Genomic DNA, 26764 nt, shown 5'->3' on the forward strand with positions numbered 1-26764 from the left:
TATAATCCTCTTTTTGTTCATAAAACGATTAGTGTAAGTTCTACAGAGCCATGACACCGAATAATAAAGAGTAAGGAGGCACAAGTAGTATGACTACGCCACAAGTAGCTATGTCAAAGCTACACTTCCCTCATGCTCTCGCTCTTTTTTTTCTTGCTCTCAAACAGGCACACCAGATCTGTTACTCCGTCCTCTGCCTTTTCTCCTACGTGGCTGCGGTGAAGGGGAAGGAAGCAGAAGGCAAGTCCAAGCTCCTATCTCCAAGACCCCTGCCCAGCTAGTCTACGACCCATCCAATCTACACCCCCCTCCCACCCACACACACACACAAAACCCCCTGTGCCTCTCACTCTGCAACAAAGTGGAATCTCGGTCCTACTATGACATTGAGTTCTGACAATCCTTGACCTACTTAAGCACACACCTCTACTCCTCTTTGCACCCTGTAAGTACATCTCCAAGAGATACCCTCTACTCTTTGTGCATGGCCCTGTAAGTAAAATCCTGTGTGTGTGTGTGTGTGTGTGTGTGTGTGTGTGTGTGTGTGTGTGTGTGTGTGTGTGTGTGTGTGTATAAACTAAGCAAAAAAAGAAACGTCCTCTCACTGTCAACTGCGTTTATTTTCAGCAAACTTAACGTGTAAGTATTTGTATGAACTTAACAAGATTCATCAACTGAGACATAAACTGGACAAGTTCCACAGACATTTGAATAACAGAAGTGGAAGTGTCCCTGCACAAAGGGGGGGGGGTCAAAATCAAAAGTAACAGTCAGTATCTGGTGTGGTCCCCAGCTGCATTAAGTACGGCAGTGCATCTCCTCGTGGACTGAGCCAGATTTGCCAGTTCTTGCTGTGAGATGTTACCCCACTCTTCCACCAAGGCACCTGCAAGTTCCCGGACATTTCTAGGGGGAATGGCCCTAGCCCTCACCCTCCGATCCAAACAGGTCCTAGACGTGCTCAATGGGATTGAGATCCTGGCTCTTCGCTGGCTTTGACAGAACACCGACATTCCTGTCTTGCAGGAAATCACGCACAGAATGAGCAGTATGGCTGGTGGCATTGTCATGCTGGAGGGTCATGTCAGGATGAGCCTGCTGGAAGGGGGTACCACATGAGGGAGAAGGATGTCTTCCCTGTAACGCACAGCGTTGAGATTGCCTGCAATGACAACAAGCTCAGCCCGATGATGCTGTAACACACCGCCCCAGACCATGACGGACCCTCCACCTCCAAATCGATTCCGCTCCAGAGTACAGGCCTCGGTGTAACGCTCAATCCTTCGACGATAAATGCAAATCCGACCATCACCCCTGGTGAGACAAAACCGCGACTCGTCATTGAAGAGCACTTTTTGCCAGTACTGTCTGGTCCAGCGACGGTGGGTTTGTGCCCATAGGCGACGTTGTTGCCGGTGATGTGTGGTGAAGACCTGCCTTACAACAGGCCTCCAGCCTCTCTCAGCCTATTGCGGACAGTCTGAGCACTGATGGAGGGATTGTGCGTTCCTGGTGTAACTCAGGCAGTTGTTGCCATGCTGTACCTGTCCCGCAGGTGTGATGTTCAGATGTACCGATCCTGTGTAGGTGTTGTTACACGTGGTCTGCCACTGCAAGGACAATCAGCTGTGTGTCTTCACTCCCTGTAGCGCTGTCTTAGGCGTCTCACAGTACAGACATTGCAATTTATTGCCCTGGCCACATCTGCAGTCCTCATGCCTCCTTGCAGCATGCCTAAGGCACATTCACTCAGATAAGCAGAGACCCTGGGCATCTTTCTTTTGGTGTTTTTCAGAGTCCGTAGAAAGGCCTCTTTCGTGTCCTAAGTTTTCAGAACTGTGACCTTAATTGCCCACCGTCTGTAGGCTGTTAGTGTCTTAACGACCGTTCCACAGGTGCATGTTCATTGTTTATGGTTCATTGAACAAGCATGGGAAACAGTGTTAAACCCTTTACAATGAAGATCTGTGAAGTTATTTGGATTTTTACGAATTATCTTTGAAAGACAGGGTCCTGAAAAAGGGACGTTTCTCTTTTTGCTGAGTTTATATATGCATGTAAGTCGCTCTGGATAAGAGCGTCTGCTAAATGACTTAAATGTAAATGTATATGTGAACCCTGGTCTGTGGCATCGTGCGTAAAATTTCCCAACCCAGGTCACGTCCTCTAGACTCCTCCCATACAGGCCCAGCCTGAGGCCTTGGCCGTACACGTGCTTGTTCTTCAAGGGGAGACTTGGTCCGTCCGTCCCCCATCTCTGTCCCCTCTTTGTGACTGTCCTCTTGTCCTGGCCTGCTGCCAAGGTCTCATTGGTTGTTTTTAATGGGATGGAGACGGTGAGGGGGAGGGATATGTGAGGCACAGCCCTGCAAGTCGATAAGAAAGCAACCAAACCTCCCTGCCCACTCTGCGACTGTGTGATGAATATTCTATGTGCTATGTGGTATTACTGTAAAACTCCAGTCTGTCCCAAGTCCAAACCAGTGAAATGTTTAAAAAGCACTCTAGTACTGACGGGTGTCACTTTGTTAAATACTACTACTGTTAAATACTACTACTGTATGGTGCATCAAACACTGCATGTAAAAGCTTTTTAAAGGTTTCGTTCCTTTTGATCACAAAATGATATTGTGTGGTCCAAGATGCGCGTATCTCTTTAGCTTGCCCGGTGAGGCTAAACTACTGTAGTTCTACTGTCAAATTTCTTGTCTGTGGTCCTCTTTATTGAATTGCATGTTACCATGGAGAAAAAAATATTTGAAGAGAAGCAGAATGCTGTACATTTCACCATAAAATGTTTTACAATGTGTGGTTTATTCACTAGATGTGCAATACTTTACATAGTTAGCCAGAGCCAGATCATTGTTCTGATAAAACATCTCGGCTATTCTGGCTTTCAAAGTGCAAAGAATGTAAAAAAAAAAAAAAAAAAAAAATGAAAAGGACTTCCTTGTCTTACATATTTATTGAAGTGAATAAATGATGACCTCTTGTTTATAAGTGCAAAATCACTATTTGGAGATTCTAAACCTACTGCTGCGCTATCAAGCCCTGCTGTTATGGTTTTGTCCATTAAGTCTTCATGTTGTGTCAGTACTGTGGTAAGAGAAATAAATACATTCTAGCCCCATTTCAGCCCAACTGTAAATCCCACAGTTTGAGTGTGTACATGCAGTGTATTGTTTTGCCAGATCAGCAATATATGAATAATACAGCTATGTGATCAGGATATTGTTTTTAATGTTTAAGTGGCTTTTATTTTTTAGAGAGGAAATGCTTGTGTAAGGAACATAGTTACAAATACCATGAGGCAATTATTTAAGGCATTTCATTATTGACAATAAAAACACTGGTGTAAATATGAGGGTCTCAAAACAGTTTGAAGACTAGGTATAGTTTCTTAGACTAGTTACATATGAGAACCTTAAGAAACGGGAGTATTTGAAACCAACCAACCCTATTATTGTGGTAGCTAGCCTGCTGCTGTGGTGAAAGTGATGGAATAATTGAAATGGGTGTGAAAAAAAGTATTTATAGAACATGTACAGCTTTGGCAATATCAAAATAAAAGTTGTCAAAACTAAAGCCCTCCATTTTGTCTCAAGTCATTGTCACAGTTTGGATGAACACAAATGATGTAGCACATCCAATGTGCATACATATATTTGGAAAACATATCAAGAATGAAATCTAGAGTAACATTTGTGAAGATTTAATGCAATACCCTTTTTTTTTAAATTAACCCATCACCACAAATTATTACAATGAGCGCTGTTAGCATGAACTACATATGTAATATAGAACAGACAATTGACACCTATGATTGTAACAAACAATAACAAGTATTTGTTGCTACTGGAACAATGCCAAGTTGCACAATATTTGTGTCTTTCAACGTGCACATGTATTGTAGAGGACAAGTTGTCCTCCATTGAAGACACATGGCAGATCTATTCATTGACGAAACAATGTAAATAATCTATGCCATTTAGGGAGTGAACTTTGTGTGTGCATACATTTTACGTATAGAGAGTTATTAAAAACGTATTGCTATACACTCTTTTCTTAAGGTTAGATGGCTGGAACTGAACTAGACACTATTATATTGTGACAGAGGTAGAAAATGTCACAAACTTAAGACATTGAGAAGTAGATGTAGTAAAGTGCTACCAATAGAAAAATAGATTAGAGCAAATCGAAAGATAGCGAAAATATTTTCGCTTTCATAACCCTAGGAGCAAAGACATTATAGTCTACCTGCTTCATACAGTAAATTACAGATTTTTCATATGTATGGTACTCATATACAGTTCCTATGCCTCTGTTAGCACTTATGAAGAGGAGTGTTAATTCATTTACGGAAGTGCTAAATCCTTTTCCCTCAAATATTTCCCCATCTTCTTGCACTTTGCCCACTTGTCACTCTGTTCAAAAGACTGGCAGCCATCTTGACCCACACAGGGGTAGCCGTAGCCTACTAGAATATTAGCCTCTTTTCCACGCTCAGAAATCCTGTAGATCAGGACTCTCCAACCTTGTTCCTGGAGAGATATCCTCCCGTAGGTTTTAATTCCAACCCCAACTAATTATTAGAATCAGGTGCACTAGATTAGGGTTGGAGTGAAAACCTACAGTACAGTAACTCTCCCAGAACAGGGTTGGAGAGCCCTGCTGTAGATCGATGCTGTTCTATATAGTTGGAGGAGGCTTCACTCTGGGGGCTTGGTGGGTCTAGCTCTCTCCATTGACAGACTTGCAGAGTATTCGCAGGCGAGACATGACTTCGTCCCAGTCCAGGTAGGCTCCCTCCAGGTGTCTCACCCGGTCTGGGTGGCTCAGATAGCTCTTCCGCCCATGGAGCAGGCGCCAGTTGTCAAAGGTGACCAGGTCGCCTGCAGGAGGAGGTGGAGGGATATGCCCACTCAGTACTCACCCATGATATACAGATATTTCAAGATGAAAGTTAAAACGAATAGGCTACCTCTCAAGTGCCTCTTCAGTATGCCATATAAAAGATAACCAATAGTCATAGACGGTAAGTCTACCACCTCTACAACATTTGTAACTACAATTCATGCTAAATCTTACAGTACAATTCCTCTTGCCAACTTTTATCCAGGGAAGCTTCAATTGAACTGCTAATCTTGAAGGGGCACACTCATGCACACACACACTAACCAGGCTCCATCTTGTAGGTGAGCATGTTTTCTGGTCGCGTCATCAGCTGGATGTAGGCCTTGAGGGAGCTGTAGAAGGCCTGGACCTGGTGCAGGGGGAGGTCCAGCACAGAGTCCCTGGTGGCATTGTTGTAGTTGATCCGTACCACCCACCCATCACTGTCAACACTGCTCAGAGAGAGGAGGGGTGCCAATGTTAGTGTGTGTGTGTGTGTCAACCTTTAGAAACTATGAAAATGACTGCATGATGGACATCTAGGTCTTGTTGCATAATAAGTTGACAAGTGTCAGATGCTCATATCTGATACAATCATATAAGAATGATCAGTGTCCATAATTAGAAATTCCCACTGTGACCTTGCTTGCTCACTTAAAATCACCTTGTCACCCATCAGTTGAAGGCAATGTTCCCTCAAAAAAAATTGGGCACTGAGCAAAATTCTGTGCAACTTCTGGGGCACGTTTACTGTGAACACTGAGGCTTTAACGCTTTAAGTTACAGTTTTAACAGTGGCCAAGTTGGTTACTGAGGGAATTTGATCATAATGTAGGCCTATTAGAGTGGCCTACCATCAAAAACCATGGAGAATTTTTTTATCCCATAACATTTTAATATGAAAATAGTTGGTCTATCATTCAGCCTACAGTAGCAGCAAATGTGTGGTGTACAAAGTAGGTCTACATTCCATGAGACTTTTGGAGAAAAAAAAACATGCAAGACTTGACATTAACCTGTTTATCCACTTGTTCTTCAGACAAGGAGGTGACTGAAAATGTTGTGTGGTTTGATGCAAGAAACCAAAAATAAAATGTATTATTATTCCCATTCCCACTTTACAGATAACCAGAAAAAGTATGCTACCCTCTACCTATTGGCTACTTGGCTTATTCAAGACCATCTCAAAATATAACACTGCCCCTTTAAGACATAAACAAGCTCTTTACCTGACTTGCTTTTCAAAGATGTCTAGAAATGTGCACATTTTGTGTTCTTGTATGAAGCAACCAGTCCCCCATTGCTGACAAAAAAGTTGCTATAACTGGGATAATAACTCACTAACTAGCAAAGAATATGAACAAATGTGCACAAGTGGCTACATAAACTCCCGCTTTGATGTAAAAACAAGCGCATCTACTCACGACTGCTCACGCTGTAAACACAGTCCAGTTCAAAGCAAATGGCACAGATCCATATGGCAACGTTTTTGCATATAGGCCTACTGCAGCTCTGATTGTTTATGGTGCACTGGTCTATCTAGAGTATGGGCCTGAGTCGTGCCTGTCAATGCAATTGAATCCTACTCCAATACGCTCTTCCTACAAGAAAATCTCTTGCACAGTTAGTTTAGCATATTAAGTCTTGCATAGTTCATTTTGTTTCTGTATGTTACATTGAAAGTGGCTAATATTGGTTTATTCGAGCACAATTTCCACAGTAGAGTGAAATGTTGATAGTGTTAACTAAAGGGGAAAACTTTAGAAAGTTGTGTGAATTTCAATCTCATGCTTCTCTGCACGGGCTGATATTTATTCTGCGCACAGCTCCTTAGAGTGAACATTGGTTGCAGGTTGTGTATTATACATTGATTCTGCGGTTTACATTCTGAGCAGCAGATGGCGACACATATCAATTATGCTCCTAAATCACATCCATGTAGCTTTGAGATAATCTTGAGAATGTAAGTGAGTGAGTGTCCATATCCGTGTGTATTTTGGTCAGTGTGCAACCTGGAGAAGTTCTAGACTGACCTCCTGTCAAGTCACATTAATATGTAAGCTGAATGATGGCTCTTATGTGTAGAAAAAACAGGCCAATGCATCCATGTCTTATGTATTTTAATGGTGTGGCGCTCACTCACTCTATGATGTGGTTCTTGGACTGCACCATGAAGTCACAGTAGTCGGACCCTGTGTCGGTGAAGTCCACCTGCAGGGAGGTGAGGGTCCTGAAAGCCTCTGGGTCTTCTCTTCTCAGTTTCTCTGCCATGTGGAAGCCGTCCACCACTTCACTCTCCCCACCCTCACCAGCCTGGCTCAGGCAATGCAGGAACTGCACCTGCAACCAGCCATACAGGATATTAGTACTGTTGCTAACAGCCATCCCATACAGGATACATACATCTTAAAATATGGGGGGTGGGGACTGTGTGCAGTAAACGGCTTAAATATATGCGTGTGCGTGCGCAAGAGTGTTTTATCCAGATGTGACTCAGCTGTCTGACTGATAGTGGGAAAGTAGAGGATTAATGTAGATTTCTCGAAGATGACGGTGGATCCTGTCTACTCACTCCAGGTGGATAGTGCAGTGCTGGATAGTCAGTGTGGAGACTGAGTTTGCCAGCTGTGTAGGCCACGTTGTTAGCCTGGGATTTGTCCTGCACCTGCCATGTGTGCCTGAGGAAGGAATGAGAAAAATTTAAGAAAGGTCTATTATTAATGATTATTAACTAATTATCTAATCACAAAAGGTGTTGAGAACTAAGGACCAAGGCATTGTCTTGGAAACATTAAAAAAAGGTTCAAGAGCAACAGGACGTGGAAAAAGTTATTCATTGTCCTACATTTCTAGCATTTGTTAAATGGATGCTGTTACAATAGCATGCCAATTATACTAGGTGTCTTCTTTGCTCTTGGCATGGAGTCGCTGTGCTCAAATATATGCAAATATGTGCCCTGGTTTTATGTTGTGTTCTTGGGTTGTTGATTGCGGAATATTTTTTTTTTTTTACAATAAATAAAAACTGCAGCTTCTTTAAATGACATGTCTCTTGCTTTGGTTCGCAGCTGTTAGCTTCCTCTGACCTGGGCTAAACTGCTGGCTGTGGGATGCTTGTTGTTCCAACCTCAGCTTTATTGGCCCACGTGCAATCATTGGCAAACAAACTGGACGATTTACGAGTAAGACTATCCTACCAATGGGACATTAAAAACTGTAATCTCTTATGTTTCACCGAGACATGGCTGAACGATGACACGGATAATATAGAGCTGGCTGGCTTCTCTGTGTATGGGTAGGACAGAGCAGCTACATCTAGTAAGACGAGGAGCGGAGTGTGTGCCTATGTAACAGTATAACTTTACGTCCGTCCCCTCGCCCATACCCGGGCGCGAACCAGGGACCTTCTGCACACATCAACAACAGTCACCCTCGAAGCATCGTTACCCATCGCTCCACAAAAGCCGCGGCCCTTGCAGAGCAAGGGGAACTACTACTTCAAGGTCTCAGAGCAAGTGACGTAACCGATTGAAACGCTATTTAGCGCACACCGCTAACTAAGCTAGCCGTTTCACATCCGTTACACCTATTTGTCAATAACTGCTAGTGCACAATGTCTAATATTAAAGAAGTCTTGAGGTATTACTCGTCTGAGGTAGAATACCTTATGATAAGCTGTAGACCACACCATCTATATTATTCGTAGCCATCTATTTACCACCACAAACTGATGTTGGCACTAAGACCGCACTCATGAGCTGTATAAGGCCATAAGCAAACAAGAAAACGCTCATCCAGAAGCGGTGCTCCTAGTGGCTGGGGACTTTAATGCAAGCAACCTTAAATCCGTTCTACCAGCATGTCACATGATGGATGGAAAAAGAAACTCTAGACCACCTTTACTCCACACACAGAGACGCATACAAAGCTCTCCTTAGCCATCCATTTTACAAATCTGACCATAATTCTATTCTCCTGATTCCTGCTTATAAGCAAAAACTAAAGCAGGAAATACCAGTGACTAGATCAATACGTAAGTGGTCAGATGATGTGGATGCTACGCTACAGGACTGTTTTGCTAGCACAGACTGGAATATGTTCCGGGATTCATCCAATGGTATTGAGGGATATACCACCTCAGTAACCGCTCTTACTACACCGGCTCTGACGCTCGTCGGATGTGGCAGGGCTCAAAAAATATTACAGACTACAAAGGGAAACCAAGCCACGAGCTGCCCAGTGACGCGAGCCTACCAGACGAGTTAAATGCCTTTTATGCTCGTTTCAAGGCAAGCAACACTGAAGCATGCATGAGAGCACCAGCTGTTCCGGAGGACTGTGTGATTACAGATCAACAAGACCTTTAAACAAGTCAACATTCACAAAGCTGCGGGGCCAGACGGATTACCAGGACGTATACTCAAAGCATGCAGGGACCAACTGGTAAGTGTCTTTGCTGACATTTTCAAACTCTCCCTGACCAAGTCTGTTATACGTACATGTTTCAAACAGACCACCATAGTCCCTGTGCCCAAGAAAGTGAAGGTTATCTGCCTAAATGATTACCGCCCTGTAAGTCAGAATAGGGCATGACAACACCTTTTCCCCCTCAGGAGACTGAAAAGATTTGGCATGGGTCATCAAAATCCTCAAAAAGTTCTACAACTGCACCAATGAGAGCATCGCGACCGGTTGCATCAGCGGCAACTGCTTGGCATCTGACAGTAAGGCGCTACAGATGGTAGTGTGTACGGCCCAGTACATCACTGGGGCCAAGCTTCCTGACATCCAGGACCTATATACTAGGCGGTGTCAGAGGAAGGCCCAAAGAATTGCCAAAGACACCAGTCACCCAAGTCATAGACTGTTCTCTCCGTGCTGCCGCACGGCAAGTGGTACCGGAGCGCCACGTCTAGGACCAAAAGGCTAATTAACAGCTTCTATCCCCAAACAATAAGACTGCTGAACAATGAATCAAATGGCTACCCGGACTATTTACATTGACCGCCCCCCTTTATTTTTACACTGCTGCTACTCGCTGTTTATTATAAATGTATAGTCACTTTACAAACTACCTCAACTAACCTGTACCCCTGCACATTGACTTGGTACCGGTACCTCCTGTACATAGCCTCGTTATTGTTATGTAATTATTTTTTCATTTGATTAGATTTTTTTTTTAACTTTCATTTATTTAGTAAATATTTTCTTAACTTTATTTCTTGAACTGCATTTTTGGTTAAGGGCTTGTAAAGAAACATTTCACGGTAACACGGTAAGGTTGTATTCGGCGCATGTGAATTTTTTTATTTGATTTGATTGAATGTATTGGGTAATACCTCGGGCTTAACATCCCCTGGATGAATTTTGGACTGAGGCCTACCTACCAAAACTCAATTAGGTCGCATGTCCATAAAACTTCTGGATAATCCAGCAACAATAGTGAGCGTAGCGTTCAGTCTGGTTTAACCACGCTGTCCATGTTATCCTCAGTATACAAAAGGAGTGGATAGTTGAGAGTAGCAATGGGTTTCTAGAATTAGGATATTTAGGAAAATGAGACATGATGGCAAAGTTCAAACGCACCCTAGTGAATCTGCTGCAGTGGAAATATAAAGCTGTGTGGAAAATGCAGAGCTTTTAGAAATTGTATGCCCGTGGTTTGGCTTGAGATTGTATGAAGCTTATACAATCAGAGGGTATGGTTTCTCACCCATAGAACGTCAGTCTTAGGTATCCGATCCTCTGGCTGAGGCGGGCCACCTGACCCTGCTCCACCGGCGCCCCCTTCAGGTAGACGATTCCCACGCGGCGTAGAGCCAGCAGCCAGGCCAGGGCGGCCTTGTCATCGTGGAGGACCTCCTCGAAGTTGGCCGTGGGGATCTGTAGCTCTGAGTCCCAGTACATACGCTCTGAGTGAGCCAAGGAGATAGATGCACTTCATTAAAGTATTGTATCATCCTGTATAGTCTGTATTGTATAGTCTGTATTATACCGTCCTGTATCGTATCATTGTTTGTCAAAGTTCCCAGGTTTTTCAGAAATTCCAGTTGGAGGTTCCCCAGAATCAGGAGGGAATGAGTAGGGAGGGAATCCTTCAACTGAAAATAATTGAAGAAGGATTCATGAAAAATTGGTAAATCTCCGGAATTTTTCAACGTCAGCATTTTGCAATACAACATTTCGGCCATTTTCTACCAATGCTTGTTTGCCTTGGTGTAGGACAGCTCAGGTTGTCACAACCATATGGACACATGAACAGAAACCACAGTCTGTCATAAGGTGAATGCACCAATTTGTAAGTCGCTCTGGATAAGAGCGTCTGCTAAATGACTTAAATGTAAATGTAAAATGTCAATGGACAATGGACTCTAACGGCAATATGTGTAATGCTCCTGGACACCGTCTGTACTGTCTGTACATAATGTGTCTGTGTCCATGAAACGTTTCGTCCAAGGGATAGGAGGGAGGGAGGGAAGCCAGCTCGCTACGGTTGGAATACTCTGTGAGGAAGAAGGGGAAGGGGAGAGAGGGGTGAGAAGAGTCTGCATGTCTCAACTGACAGCAGTGGAAAAAGCCTCCCACTGCTTCGCTTCGCACCCAGCTGGCTTCAGCCCTTTTTCCATAGAGGCTCTCTCCAGTGGCTCCTGCATTGCAGACACAGCTGCCGAGCACATTTAGTGTGTGTGTGTGTGTGTGTGTGTGTGGGGGGGGGGGTACAAAGTTAGTGTTAATTAATTATTCAAAAACAAACCAAGGGGGTACAACAAACCTCTTCAGTGGCAATTCATCTGGATTAAGTGGAGTACAAATCCAAGTCAGATGTTAGAAAGCTCGACTTTGCATCAACTCAGTTGACGTAAATATTTGTGTGGCGTAGTCAATGGATTTTGCTCCGTGAGTACAGCTACGGTAACGCATGGAGTCTCTGTGTGTGTAGGGGCTTATGCAGGAAGAAGCTGCAGCTTGATTGCCACCCCTGGGGAATGATCCTGACCCTATTCAGCTGAAACAATGAGTCATCGAGATACAATGATACCCTTCACTGATACTGATGACTTAACCCACAGCAGGTTTTTACATCTCCCTTCACGCTGTCATCTCCCAAAAGAAACTGTAGCATAGGTCAAAAAGTAAAATAACTCTTTATTAAAGGCTGGCTGATGTTGAGGGTCACTGATGAAGAGAAGGTTGAAGTATGGGGACTTCTAGAATATAGGCTAGTTCCTTCCATTATTATAATGTACTCCTGTGAAATCAGACTAGCCCATAGATACCATTTGACCAGCTAGTATGTATCCACACAAAGGAGGACATAAAGTTCTTGGCTAGAGGCAGAACGGTGATTCAGGGACAGCCCTGAGGTTTTGGATATCACACATGACGGAGTAAGCCATAACAGCGGAGGTAAAAGCATGTCATATCGAATTAGGAGTTTTGGCTGAACTTGCCTTCCTCCCCTGTAAGTTGACATTTTCTTGTCTGGTAAACGTGGCTAACATCACTGGTTATCTCCTGATTTGACTCAAGACCAGTACTCACTACCTTCACTGTTAACGTTTTGAACAAATCGATTTTCAATTCTTAAGAGACAAGAAAAATGAAGAGAAGAGAGGAAGGAGAGAGGAAATGAGAGGAAGAGAGAGACAAATGGAGAGGGAAGACGGCGAGAGAAAGTGGAAAGGAGCATAGAGAGAATCAGAGCAGAGAGAGCTAAACCCAGGTAGGCCCTTTAGTGGATGATGGATGGGGTAAGAGAGCGGCTGGCTGGGCAGTGGGCCCGGGCTGGGAGGGTTCAGATGGTGCAGGGCCCAGAGCGTTCTGCTCGGTTATTGCCGTGTAATGCTTGACACTCAAATTCTCACCAAGCGCAAAATCGCTGCTCTGATTTCCTGGAACGTGTAGCGTTTGTCCACCAAGCCAATTAGCGATTAGTCTCCCTGACTCTTGCATAGTTTCCAGCCAGGGTTAACTGAGATACACAAAGCCTGAGATTGTGTGTTTTGAGAGAGCTAGTTCCTGTGTCGGTCCTAGTATGTATGTGTATTAGAACCCAGGAGTTTTTATGTGACACTATTATGCTTGTGTACGTATGATGTGTTATCTTTCTGTTTGATGGAAGTGTGTGTATGGACACACGTTTATGTGAGTGTATTCATGTGTGCATAATGCCTTTCCTCCCTTCCGTTGGTCTTGGTCTGCTGCTGTGGCTTTTCCAGACGAGGAAACCTGAAGCTGCGGTTCCTGTTGCTGACGGCAGTCTCTCTCCCTCTTATTTTCTCTCTCTCCCCATCTCCCCCACCACCCGCTCTCTCTCCTCCATCCCCCGCCCTCTCTCTGTCTGCTCTCCTCTCGAGCTGGAAGTTCTCTCAACGCTCTACTTGAGTCGTGGTTCTCCAAAAGGCTGTTTTGTGTGTAAGCAGGGTCTTTCACAATTCTAATCCACTAGATCAATTTCCTCAGAGGGTCAAATTGTGAAGTTCAGTCCTTCTGACGCCCCTCGGTTTCGACTGGAGGAATTAGACGCCGTATTGTATGTGTTGTAAAGGCCTTCACAAACATGGTGGCATTCATCAGTGCTTTCATTGCAAAGGGGGCTGAGGCCAGTGAGTGTGCCCACTATAATTATCAGGACAAGCTTGCAGCTGTACTGACATTTTAGATGAATGGAATTGTGTGGTATATCGGCCAGAGGAATGTTAACATCTAGTGGAATACGGAGGTTTCCTCAAAACAACTACAATTCTGCATCCAATCATATGAGAAGTGAAGTCACATAAACACACACACACACACACACACACACACACACACACACACACACACACACACACACACACACACACACACACACACACACACACACACACACACACACACACACACACGCACACACACACACACACACGTCACCTGCAGTGTATCACATTGTAGCTGTTATAGTCCTATTTACAAAGAGTCTGTCTTATACTGACGTGGCACAGCTAGTCCTTCTCTGGAGAACGCTTCCCACCCTCCATCCAATACAACAAACTAACCTTTCTCTGTTTAATGGAGAGACCTGCACCACAGTGCCACCTCTGCCTTCTCAGCTTTAATAACACAGTGTATACAGTGTTCTTACTGGAACGCTCAAGGACTCTGATGACCAAATCCAAACCGACCCCTAATTCCTACCTCTGCCCCATGGTACTTTTTATAGATCAGGAAGACTTGGATAGGAGTCAGCAATAATAGCTTGCCCCTCTGATTATAGCTTGACCTAGCCCTCAGGTGGGCTGGATGGAATTTCCCCATGTTGCTTACACCTATTCAGTCCTTCCAGATCTTTAATATGATTTTCACTCTCCTGAGCTGTAAAGCTGAACTGAGCTGAGCTGTACTGTGCTGCGCTGGCCTGGTTACACATCCACTTTAGGATACCACACGCATCCAACTGTGTGTGTGTGTGTGTGTGTGTGTGTGTGTGTGTGTGTGTGTGTGTGTGTGTGTGTGTGTGTGTGTGTGTGTGTGTGTGTGTGTGTGTGTGTGTGTGTGTGTGTGTGCGCGCATGTGCTCAGCGGGGAGATTCATCTTCTTGATAGACAATCAGTGTGTGTGTATATGGAAATGGTGAGGTTTGGGGAAAGATGCGTGTTTTTCCATTGATGCACCACTACAGCTATGTTTTCAGGGGCCTTGTTTTTTTTAAACTGATGTGTTCTCACGCATCGCCACAAGAGCACATAGGTCCAGATGGATTCTACATTCATGAGTCAAGGAAGAGCCAGACTCCCATTAAGTCAAAGGGAAGACATATCAGCTGCTGTTTGGATGAGGAGGAACCAATCAAGTTCCATTAGGACTAACTGAGGCCCAGTCGTGCAGATTATCATCACATTCAGACAGTTTGCTATTAGAGCTGATGAGAGTATTATACAGTGCCTTGCAAAAGTATTCATCCCCCTTGGTATTTTTCCTATTTTGTTGCATTACAACCTGTCATTTAAATTGATTTTTATTTGGATTTCATGTAATGGACATACACAAAGTAGTGAAAATGAAATGAAAAAAATAACTTGTTAAAAGAAATTCAAAACTGAAAAGTGGTGCATGCATATGTATTCACCTTTGCTATGAAGACCCTAAATAATATGTATTCACCTTTGCTATGAAGACCCTAAATAATATGTATTCACCTTTGCTATGAAGACCCTAAATAATATGTATTCACCTTTGCTATGAAGACCCTAAATAATATGTATTCACCTTTGCTATGAAGACCCTAAATAATATGTATTCACCTTTGCTATGAAGACCCTAAATAATATGTATTCACCTTTGCTATGAAGACCCTAAATAATATGTATTCACCTTCGCTATGAAGACCCTAAATAATATGTATTCACCTTTGCTATGAAGACCCTAAATAATATGTATTCACCTTTGCTATGAAGACCCTAAATAATATGTATTCACCTTTGCTATGAAGACCCTAAATAATATGTATTCACCTTTGCTATGAAGACCCTAAATAATATGTATTCACCTTTGCTATGAAGACCCTAAATGATATGTATTCACCTTTGCTATGAAGACCCTAAATAATATGTATTCACCTTTGCTATGAAGACCCTAAATAAGATCTGGTGGAACAAATTACCTTCAGAAGTCACATAATTAGTTAAGATCCACCTGTGTGCAATCTAAGTGTCACATGACCTCAGTATATATACACACATGTTCTGAAAGGCCCCACTAAGCAAGGGGCACCATGAAGACCAAGGAGCTCTCCAAACAGGTCAGGGACAAAGTTGTGGAGAAGTACAGATCAGGATTGAATTATAAATAAATATCAGAAACGTTGAACATCCCACGGAGCACCATCAAATCCATTATTAAAAAATGGAAAGAATATGGCACCACAACAAACGTGCCAAGAGAGGGCCGCCCACCAAAACTCACAGACCAAGACAGTTTTCTTATTATTTCTTGTTTGTTTCACAATCAAAAAATATTTTGCATCTTCAAAAAGGTAGGCATGTTGTGTAAATCAAATGATACAAATCCCCCCCAAAATCTATTTTAATTCCAGGTTGTAAGGCAACAAAATAGGAAAAATTGCCAAGGGGGTGAACACTTTCGCAAGCCACTGTAGACAGTGAACCCAGTGAATGCAATATGTGTGCCGTTAAGTAACTATTTAAAAAAATATTCATACTTGTGTTCATCTCTAAGCCAAGCTAGTTATCACTGTCTCATTAAAAAGTGATAAACAATTATATTCTATTTTATTACCATTTACAAACATGGCTTTCTTTCTAAAACTACATCAGAGCAGAATGTTCCATTTCTTGGTGGCCAAACAAGGAGTTTTTTAAGGACAGTCTTAAGGATCTCTCGTTATACCACTAACAACTGGCCCAGAGTCAGATTAGGCCTGTTTATCTCATGAAGGGATGCTTTAAACGGATGCACTCCAAAATTTGCACTGCAGGGAAGAGAGTGACTCAGTAGGCACTATGGTCGTGACCAAGCAGACAGTGAGTAAAGGTGTTGACACATTTACTGGCAGCAGTCGATAGAGAAGAGTCCAGAGGAAGATGTGTGAGAAAAGACTGTGGCCTCTTGTGTAAGCCAGCCAACACTGCTTCGTCACCTCACGGTAGGTAAAAGGCTCAAAGTACACTAGTCAGACAGTGAGAAAACACCACATCACTTAACGAGGATAATCATTAAGCGTTCAAAGAGGCCTTAAGGACACAATACTGCCACTTTACAGGCTTTATTACTGTTCACAGATGGAACTTTTGATAAACACACAGAAGGTAATGACTACTACACTCTCAAAATAAAAGGTGCTATCTAGAACCTAAAAGGAGTTTTCGGCTGTCCCCATTGGAAAACCCTTTGAAGAACCATTTTTGGTACCAGGTCGAACCCTTCTGGGTTCCATGTAGGACCCTTTCCCCAGAGGTTTCTACATGGAACCCAAAAGGGTTCTGCGTGGAACTAAAAAAGGGTTCTCCCTGGAGCCAAAAAGGGTTATCCTATGGGGACAGCCAAAGTACCCTTTTGGAACCCTTTTTTCTAAGAGTGTACTGATAATGTTATCAAATCAAATCAAATCCAATCAAATGTTATTTGTCACATACACATGGTTAGCAGATGTTAATGCGAGTGTAGCAAAATGCTTGTGCTTCTAGTTCCGACAATGCAGTAATAACCAACAAGTAATCTAGCTAACAATTCCAAAACTACTACCTTATAGACACAAGTGTAAGGGGATAAAGAATGAGTACATAAAGATATATGAATGAGTGATGGTACAGAGCGGCATAGGCAAGATACAGTAGATGGTATTGAGTGCAGTATATACATATGAGATGAGTATGTAAACAAAGTGGCATAGTTAAAGTGGCTAGTGATACATGTATTACATAAAGATGCAGTAGATGATATAGACAGTAGATGATATAGAGTTGTTTACAGTATATACATATTTCCCATCATATGAGATGAATGAGATGGATAGGGGGTCTTCCCTCTGCTGTTTCCTGAAGTCCACAATCATCTCCTTAGTTTTGTTGACGTTGAGTGTGAGGTTATTTTCCTGACACCACACTCCGAGGGCCCTCACCTCCTCCCTGTAGGCCGTCTCGTCGTTGTGGGTAATCAAGCCTACCACTGTTGTGTCGTCCACAAACTTGATGATTGAGTTGGAGGCGTGAGTGGCCACGCAGTCGTGGGTGAACAGGAAGTACAGGAGAGGGCTCAGAATGCACCCTTGTGGGGCCCCAGTGTTGAGGATCAGCAGGGTGGAGATGTTGTTGCCTACCCTCACCACCTGGGGGCGGCCCGTCAGGAAGTCCAGTACCCAGTTGCACAGGGCGGGGTCGAGACCCAGGGTCTCGAGCTTGATGACGAGCTTGGAGGGCACTATGGTGTTAAATGCCGAGCTGTAGTCGATGAACAGCATTCTCACATAGGTATTCCTCTTGTCCAGATGGGTTAGGGCAGTGTGCAGTATGGTTGAGATTGCATCGTCTGTGGACCTATTCTTGGTTGTACTGATGGTGAGTTGACGCTGCTCTTATGTTCAGTAGTTCTTCTCGACTGTATGTAATGAAACCTAAGATGACCTGGGGTACCAATGTAAGAAATAACACATAAAAAAACAAAAAACTGCATAGTTTCCTAGGAACGCGAAGCGAGGCGGCCATCTCTGTCGGCCTAGATAGATAATAATAATAATAATGGTAATAATAACTACACTACTGTTGGAACTACAGTGTCAAGAAAAAGTATGTGAACCCTTTGGAAATACCTAGACTTTTGCATAAATTGGTCATAGATGAAGATCAGATCATATTTTAAGTCACAGCAATAGACAAACACAGTCTGCTTCATCTAATAACACACAAAGGGTAGCCTAGTGGTTAGAGCGTTGGACTAGTAACCGAAAGGTTGCAAGATTGAATCCCCGAGCTGACAAGGTACAAATCTGTCATTCTGCCCCTGAACAAGGCAGTTAACTCACTGTTCCTAGGCCGTCATTGAAAATAAGATTTTTTTTAACTGAATTAACTGACTTGCCTAGTAAAATAAATAAAAAAGATTGGATTGTTCTTGTCTATACTGAATACATAATTTAAACATTCACAGCGAAGGTTGGAAAAAGTATATGAACCCTTAAGGCTAATGACTTCACCAAAAGCTAACTGGAGTCAGGAGTCAGCTAACCTGGAGTCTAATGAATGAGACGAGATTGGAGATGTTGGTTAGAGCTGCCTTGCCCTATAAAAACTCACAAAATGTAAGTATGCTATTCACAAGAAGTATTGCCTGATGTGAACCATGCCTCCAACAAACGAGATCTCAGAAGACCTAAGATTAAGAATTGTTGACTTGCATAAAGCTGGAAGGGGTTCCAAAAGTATCTCTAAAAGTCCACGGTAAGACAAATGGTCCATAAATGGATCAAGTTCAGCACTGTTGCTAGCCTCCTTAGGAGTGGCTGTCCTGCAAAATGACTGCAAGAGCACAGCGCAGAATGCTCAATGAGGTTGAGAAAAATCAACTAAAGACTTACATAAATCTCTGGAACATGCTAACAGTCTACGATACGTAAAACACTAAACAAGAATGGTGTTCATGGGAGGACACCATGGAAGAAACCACTGCTGTCCAAAAAAAAACGTTTCTGCACGTTTGAAGTTCAAAATATTCTGTGGACAGATGAAACTACAGTTGAGTTGTTTGGAAGGAACACACAACACTGTGTGGAGAAAAAAAGCACAGCACACAAACATCAAAACCTCATCCCAACTGTAAAGTATGGTGGAGGGAGCGTCATGGTTTGGGGCTGTTTTGCTACCTCAGGGCCTGGACAGCTTGCTATCAACTACGGAAAAATGAATTTGCAAGTTTATCAAGACATTTTGCAGGAGAATGTAAGGCTATCTGTCTGCCAATTGAAGCCCAACAGAAGTAAGGTGATGCAACAGGACAACGATCCAAAACACAAACAGAATGGCTTCAGCATAAGAAAATACTGAGTGGCCCAGTCAAATTCCAGACCTCAACCTGATTGAGATGCTGTGGCATGACCTCAAGAGAGCGGTTCACACCAGACATCCCAAGAATATTGCTGAACTGAAACAGTGGTCCAAAATTACTCCTGACCGTTGTGCAGGTCTGATACGCAACTACAGAAAACGTTTGGTTGAGGTTGTTGCTGCCAAAGGAGGGTCAACCAGTTATTAAATCCAAGGGTTCACAATGTTTACACGGTGTGTTCAATAAAGACATGAAAACATTTTGTTTGTGTGTTATTAGCTTAAGCAGACTGTCAGTTTTGTTTTGACTTACGACCAATTTATGCAGAAATCCAGGTAATTCCAAAGGGTTCACATACTTTTTCTTACCACTGTACTTCAATATAAGAGCGCTATCCAATATTTCCCATGGAGGGGTGATTAAAACAGATCCATAAAATGATTGAATCAAATGCACAGCCCCCAAAGCCACATCTCCAAGACAAGGGTTTCGGAAACCGAAAATGACTATGGTACCATTCCTAGAATGCCTTTGGAATAAGAAGGCAAAACAACTTGCGGTTGCTAAGGCCCTCGGTAAAATAAACAGGAAGTGTAAACACTAACAAATATAATGATGACAAACACCGCTTGTAGATTCCAATCTCCCTGTGCACAAAGTCTTTGAGTGTTTGTTTGTATACTATACACACACTATGGCTTCAAGCTCTAGCCTAGATGATTGAGTGAGGTCAGAACCAGACCTGGGTTTAAAATATTACTTGAAATAATTAAAATACTAATGTTGTGCTCGACTGAGCTTGCATTGCATAATATAACCAATGGAATAGTCTCAAAAGTGCAAACCCCACTCGCCTGGCACTCCAGGCAGGCTCAAAAATGCCAAATAGCCTACTATTTGAATAGCGAGACTGGTCAGAACAAGGTCCCCTCAGTTGCAGAGAGAGTTGAGTTTGGCTTTCAAAATGGTGTCTCTAAGCATCCACTTCCACTAAGCCTCCCTATAATCAGTATTCCATATGGCAGAGGCAGAAGAGGGGAGTTGAACAGGACTGCACACAGACGTTATCCCTTGCCGAAGGTCTCAGATTATTAAGCTATTTCACATACAGCCTCTGCATACCTCAGCGATGTAGTCTGGTCTACGTGTGAAAGCGGCATCCTCTGGGCTAGAGATTGACAGGCTGCACACTTTGACAGAAGCAGCCGTGTCTGGGGAACACCATATCCTTGGAAATGATTGGGGCATGTGGACCCGGAGGTTGGTCAACACAGCCGCCTCCGGATTACATGTTCCCCCAACTGTGGGGGTTCAAATCCAGCTTCTATACTGTCCATTCTCCAAATCTCATTTCTATGCTGTCTAAATATAAATATGTTTTATTTAAGTAAATGGTTAGGGGGAAACTCCTAATTCCTACTGACACTAAATGACAAAAAACAAGTGAGTTGTGATTCAGTCTGAGAAACACCTCATATTATCATATTGACCTCGGCGGGTGCTACACTTTCACAATCTTACCCGTCTTCTGGGAAAACATACAGATGTTCAAAACTAGGCCCATATATGTGCGTGGAAAGAGAAAGAGAGAGAGAGAGAGAGAGAGAGAGAGAGAGAGAGAGAGAGAGAGCGCTATAGGGAGCTAGGTAGGGATGTGAACTAAACTTGAGTAACAAAACTTCCACATGTGAACATTATTTCACCATCCATCCATCTAAAAATTTAAACTTTTCCAGGGTTTTTCGGCAGGAGGAATTTCAGACCAGACCTCAGGAGGATATAATTAAACCCAGAGACAGGGGGGGTGTGTGTGTGTGTGTGTGTGTGTGTGTGTGTGTGTGTGTGTGTGTGTGTGTGTGTGTGTGTGTGTGTGTGTGTGTGTGTGTGTGTGTGTGTGTGTGTGTGTGTGTGTGTGTGTGTGTGTGAGAGGGTGTGAGAGGGTGTGAGAGGGTGCATGTGTGAGAGAAAGAGAGAAAAAGAAAGCGCACAGAGCCAGACAGAACATGAGCTAAACTCTGTCTGGTAGGAGCAATCCTGGTGTCGAGCTAGCAACCGTGGAAGAACAGAAACCCTGCACTGACAAAGTGTGTGTGTGTGTGTGTGGGGAAGGGGACCTCTTACACTTGTACTAAAGGAGAGAGTGGAGAAGGGGTGGTTGCTATCGACACACTGCCTTTAAATCACTCGAGTGGAGACAAAGCAGGAGCCACTCAAACCTGTGGGTCCTTCAGGACCACGTGTGGACATACCATAGTCTCTCCTCATTTGAAATGCAGCTACAGCTTTCATTTCACTTTTACACAGACTGACCAGGTCTGTGGTCACCAGACACCAGGTGAAAACTATGATCCCTTATTGATGTCACTTGTTACATCCATTTCAATCAATGTAGATGAAGGGGAGGAGACAGTTTAAAGAAGGATTTTTAAGCTTGAGACAATTAAAACATGGATTGTCTATGTGTGCCACTCAAAGGGTGAATGGACAACCAAATATGTAAGTGCCTTTGAACAGGGTATGGTAGTAGGTGCCAGGCGCACCGGTTTGAGTGCGTCAATAACTGCAATGCTGCTGGGTTTTTCACGCTCAAAGGTTTCCTGGCCCACCACCCAACTTGACACACCTGTGGGAACCATTGGAGTCCACATGGGTCAGCATCCCCGTGGAATGCTTTCGACATCTTGTAGAGTCCATGCCCTGACGAAGTGAGCCTGGTGGGTGCAACTCAATAATAGCAAAGTGTTTCTAATGTTTTGAACACTCGGGTGCATTGAAGTGTATTTACGTTTTTTTAACGGCGTGTGATTAGATTCATCCTGCTCAGTTTTAGAGAGAACAGATTATCAACAATGTTAATAAGGTCAATGATGTTAAACTTAGTTTATAACTGTGTGTTTGTGTGTGTGTGTGGGGGGGCAGATATGCAACAGATGTTACAGAAATGTTATCTTGGATGTTACACATATTCAAGATTAACAGTCTGTGCTCAACCCTTAGCTAACCAGCTGACCATTTAGATAAATGTAAAAACCCCAAAAACAGTAAAATCCATTAATATCAATAATGGTTTTCTAAATTACTAGTGGCCTGTAGCATATGTTTTGAAAATTCAGTTTGTATTGCACAAAGAAAATGCCAATCAAAAAGTAACATTGGAATTTGCAGGATTCTTGCTTTAAGTACTGTATGAGGGCACAGATCCTTATAATCTTTTTCAGAGAAACTCTTCAGGGATATTTTCAAAAACGAAAATCCTTTATCTCATGGGTCTTCAAAGTTACGCAGGAGTCAGCTACTGCTACACCAGACTAGAACGGACACTGTCAGCATGACTGAATTGGCAATGTGTGTATGCATGTACTGTACTGTAGCAGTGAATTTCAATAGACAGAGACACATGCTCAACCCAAACTAACAGCTATGAAACTATATAGGCCCTACCAGTTTGGGATTGGACGACAATCAATAATGAAATAAACAAAATATTTATCCTGATTTATTCCAGAATATCTACTTTCAGCAACAGTGGGGAAATTGCCATATAGCAGTCCGAGGCGTAATAGTCTTACTGTTGAGGAAGAGCTCCTCTTGTAGAGCTTGTCTGGCAGCAGGAGAGAAGCACCGTTTCCTCAGCCATTCTGGGTCAAACTCGCTGGTGTGCTGGTCCGGCCACACTATGGACACCTGAGAACAGCCACAGAGGTTGGTTAAGCATTCCTTAAAGGCAGCTTACACAAGTGTAGCACATGGGGATGTGTAAAACTTGCTCCTCAGCCTGAAGTGTCCCCATTTGCACCAGCGCATAGCTAGCTTTTTGTGAGACGCGTCAAGAAGGCGGTCACGTGTGCTAGCAAGGCAGAGGTCCCAAGTTCGCACCAGGTATGAGCCGAGGAAGTGGTACTCGCTACGCAAGCAGCGTGATGTCCTTTACAGTGGTGCCTAGTGACTCAGTGGTGCCTAGTGACTGATCTACAGTTGCGCTCAGCTCAACACTGGGGTCGGTGTTGAGTAAGTTTGAGGAGTGAATGTAGCACATGTGGATGTGTGAAACTTGCTCCTCAGCCTAAAGTGTCCCTACTTGCGCCAGTGAATAGCTAGCTTCTCGTGTTGCGCCAACTGGTAAGCAGCGTGAAATCCTTTACACTAGCAACAATATTGCCATCTACACTGAACAAAAATATAAACGCAACCGGTAAAGGTTTGGTCCCACTTTTCATGAACTGAAATAAAAAATGCCCCAAAATTTTCCATGCGCACAAAAAACGTATTTCTCTCAAATGTTGTACACAAATTTGTTTTCATGCCTTTAGCATTTCTCCTTTGCCAAGATAATCCATCCACCTGACAGGTGTGGCATATCAAGAACGTCCACCTGACAGGTGTGGCATATCAAGAAGCTGATTAAACAGCATGATCATTACACAGGTGCATCTTGTGCTCGGGACCATAAAAGGACACTCTAAAATGTGCAGTTTTGTCACACAACACAATGTCACAGATGTATCAAGTTGAGGGAACATGCAATTGGTATGCTGACTGCAGGAATGTCCACCAGAGCTGTTGCCAGAGAAGTGAATGTTCATTTATCTATCATAAGCCACCTCCAATGTCATTTTCGAGAATTTGGCAGTATGTCTAACCGGCCTCTCAAATGTAGTCAAGTTGTATGGCGCCATGTGGGCGAGCGTTTTGCTGATGTCAACGTTGTGAACCATGCGCCCCATGGTGGCGGTGGGGTTATGGTATGGGCAGGGATAAGCTATGGATAATGAACCCGATTGCATTTTATCAATGGCAATTTGAATGCACAGAGATACCGTGACAAGACCCTGAGGCCCATTGTTGTGTCATTCATCTGCCCCCATCACCTCGTTTCAGCATGATAATGCACTGCCCCATGTCGCAAGGATCTGTACACAATTCCTGGAAGCTGAAAATGTCCCAGTTCTTTCATGGCCTGCATACTCAACAGACATGTCACCCATTAAGCATGTTTGGGATGCTCTGGATCGACATGTTATGACAGCGGTTTTCAGCACAGCCATTGAAGAGGAGTGGGACAATATTCCACAGGCCACAATCAACAGCCTAAATCAACTCTATGTTACGGAGATGTGTAGCGCTGCATGAGGCAAATGGTGGCCAGATACTGACTGGTTTCCTGATCCACACCCCTGCTTTATTTTTTCGGGTATCTGTAACCAACAGATGCATATCTGTATTCCCTAGTCATGTAAAATCCATAGATTAGGGCCTAATACATGTATTTCAATTGACTGATTTCCTTATATGAACTGTAAATCTAAGGAAATTGTTGCATGTTGTGTTTATATTTTTGTTCTGTACAAAATTAACTTAAGTGGAGTAAGATGAGTGCCATTAGATTGACACTTGATATAAGGTAAGTTTTACATTTTCCTCCTCGTGGTTACATTTAGAATTGGGGAAAGATAAGTTGATCCAAGATCTGTTACCTTGTTGTTGTCAGTGACTTGGACCCGGTCGACCCCAGTGTGGATGTCCAGTTGGGAGAGCAGCAGGCTGCGGGCCTGGGCTGACTGCAGGGTACACAGCGGGCATTGACAGTTGTCCCTCAGCCATGTGTATGGGTACATGCTTTGCCTGCTGTCCTCCCACTCCACCTCCAGTTGCCTTTCCTGCTCCAGGGCACGGACCTGCCTCACCCCAGGGCTGTTCTCCAGAGCAGTGGAGGGGAGCGGGGTGGGTGCCTGGGTCCCATACCCACGGAGCTGCCTCCAGATCAGGTGAAGAGAAGGAGATGGAGAGGTGGCAGCTGTGGCAACTGACCATCTAGGCCTACCCTCAGCCCTCAAGGCATGGCAGGCCAAAACGGAGCTTCGCTTGAGCATGCTCGGCAGGGTGCATCGCGCTATAGTGGTCGTCCACATCCTCGAACCAGGACCTCTGGATGAGCTGCTTCTCCAGAAGAGAAGGGATGTCGGAAGAATCAGGGGAATAAGAAGGAGGGTGATTATTGCTGCATTGGTTTATTATACCTTACGCCACCTTCTTATAAAAGGCCTAATAAAACATGAGGAAAAAATACAGCCAAGCAAGTGCCAGTGTGCTTCACAGTCACAGCCATGGAAACTAAGACACATCATTAGGTTTATCTGATGTTCCGAAGACTAAAGACTTTTTTATGCCACGACACGCACCAGAACAGTACACTCTGGGTTCCAAGTCAACATAAATATTCCAAAGGTTAATAAGGTTACAGGTCAGGACACATGTAGACCTGTATTACTTGTTTTTTACTTTTATTTAGAATTTGATTTAAAATAAGCTAGATATATAGGAGGCAAAATGTGTTATAATACTAAATGCACCTTGCTACCACACTGATGAAAATAGGACCTTGCAACTTTTGGTATCCAAAATTGCTTTCACTTGCGAAAACATTGGGTCGTCACTAGTTACCACAGCCACAAAGTCATAAACCCCGCCTATTTCTAAAATGTATCATCTAAATGTGATTTTACACATAATCCTAACCTTAAACACACTGCTAACCCGAATCTTAAATTAAGATAAAAGCGAAAACAAAAACTATTTTTGTACGATAGCACAGCCAGGTCAAAATTGACTATCTAGTGGAAACCACAATATCTCGCTATATAATCATTATTATCAAAATATTTTATTTGCGGATGTTTCCGTTTTGGAATCTAGGTGAAAGGTCAAAACAATGAGCAAGCGTCGAAAGCAGCTCGCGCTACAGATTTACAAAATGTGCTAATATATATGTATATATGTATATGTAATAGATAGCCACATTTTATTATTTTGAAACCTTACAAACTATATATTTTTTAACTATGTGTACTTATGCGAATCTGAACTGCTAGGCTAGCTTCTAATAGTTACCTACTAGTATTACCATTTAATTTAGCCTCCAATTACAAAATAGTTGCCATTAGACGCTCGCTTGCTGACATTAATTGGAGGATTTACAAAAAAAACAGTGTTTGTAGCGAACTAGCTAGTATTAGCTATCGTTTGCAAATATTCCATTAATTTATGTGGAGACAGGTAACAAATTCTTTACCTAGCTTTCACTAGACAACAAGACATTCCAGTGACAAACACATGCTATATTTACCCGCAACATTACAATATGTAGTACCTAAAGAATTATGAAAAATTGATTTACCTGTTTTTTTTGTCGGCTTTTTAACTTTTGAATGTGTTTTGTCAAGGAAGCGTCTATCAACAGCGCAGGTTTGTTGAGCACGTGAGTGACAACCACTGTCGTGGCATCAGAGATGGTGAGTCAGTGGATTTTGCTGAGATGACATCAAGGCCAATGCAC

General features: G+C 43.1%; 2 protein-coding genes and 1 long non-coding RNA gene across 17 annotated transcripts in view; 1 reads left to right on the forward strand and 2 right to left on the reverse strand.

The window, feature by feature from the left end:
• LOC118393661 (MAP kinase-activating death domain protein) overlaps positions 1-3585 on the forward strand; it is an 85242-nt gene extending 81657 nt beyond the window's left edge. For all 13 annotated transcript variants that reach the window (XM_052461968.1, XM_052461960.1, XM_052461966.1 and 10 more), the window contains one exon: positions 168-3585. Coding sequence is in view for 12 of the 13 variants with exons in the window: in XM_052461960.1 (XP_052317920.1) it covers positions 168-281 (114 nt within the window). In the remaining variant the exon portion in view is untranslated. The remainder of the gene's footprint in view (positions 1-167) is intronic.
• On the reverse strand, positions 3232-26764 carry LOC118393663 (gamma-butyrobetaine dioxygenase-like). 3 transcript variants are annotated; one of them, XM_035786595.2, is made up of 8 exons: positions 26606-26764; positions 24906-25368; positions 23001-23115; positions 10607-10805; positions 7466-7571; positions 7037-7233; positions 5179-5345; positions 3232-4892 (listed from the first exon to the last, which is right to left on the reverse strand). In XM_035786595.2, the coding sequence occupies exons 2-8, from the start codon at positions 25338-25340 to the stop codon at positions 4732-4734; spliced, it is 1380 nt and encodes a 459-aa protein (XP_035642488.1). In that variant the 5' UTR covers positions 25341-25368; positions 26606-26764; the 3' UTR covers positions 3232-4731. The 3 variants fall into 3 exon arrangements, with proteins under 3 accessions (XP_035642488.1, XP_052317932.1, XP_052317931.1); XM_052461972.1 differs by having other exon boundaries at positions 24906-25365; positions 26606-26742; XM_052461971.1 differs by having other exon boundaries at positions 24906-25371; positions 26606-26741.
• Positions 13223-17286, reverse strand: LOC127907317 (uncharacterized). The gene is made up of 3 exons (XR_008064121.1): positions 15457-17286; positions 15282-15421; positions 13223-15246 (listed from the first exon to the last, which is right to left on the reverse strand). It is a non-coding gene; the product is annotated as an uncharacterized LOC127907317 (long non-coding RNA).

The sequence above is a fragment of the Oncorhynchus keta genome, chromosome 14 (assembly GCF_023373465.1).
Source record: "Oncorhynchus keta strain PuntledgeMale-10-30-2019 chromosome 14, Oket_V2, whole genome shotgun sequence".
Classification (NCBI taxonomy): Eukaryota; Metazoa; Chordata; class Actinopteri; order Salmoniformes; family Salmonidae; genus Oncorhynchus; species Oncorhynchus keta.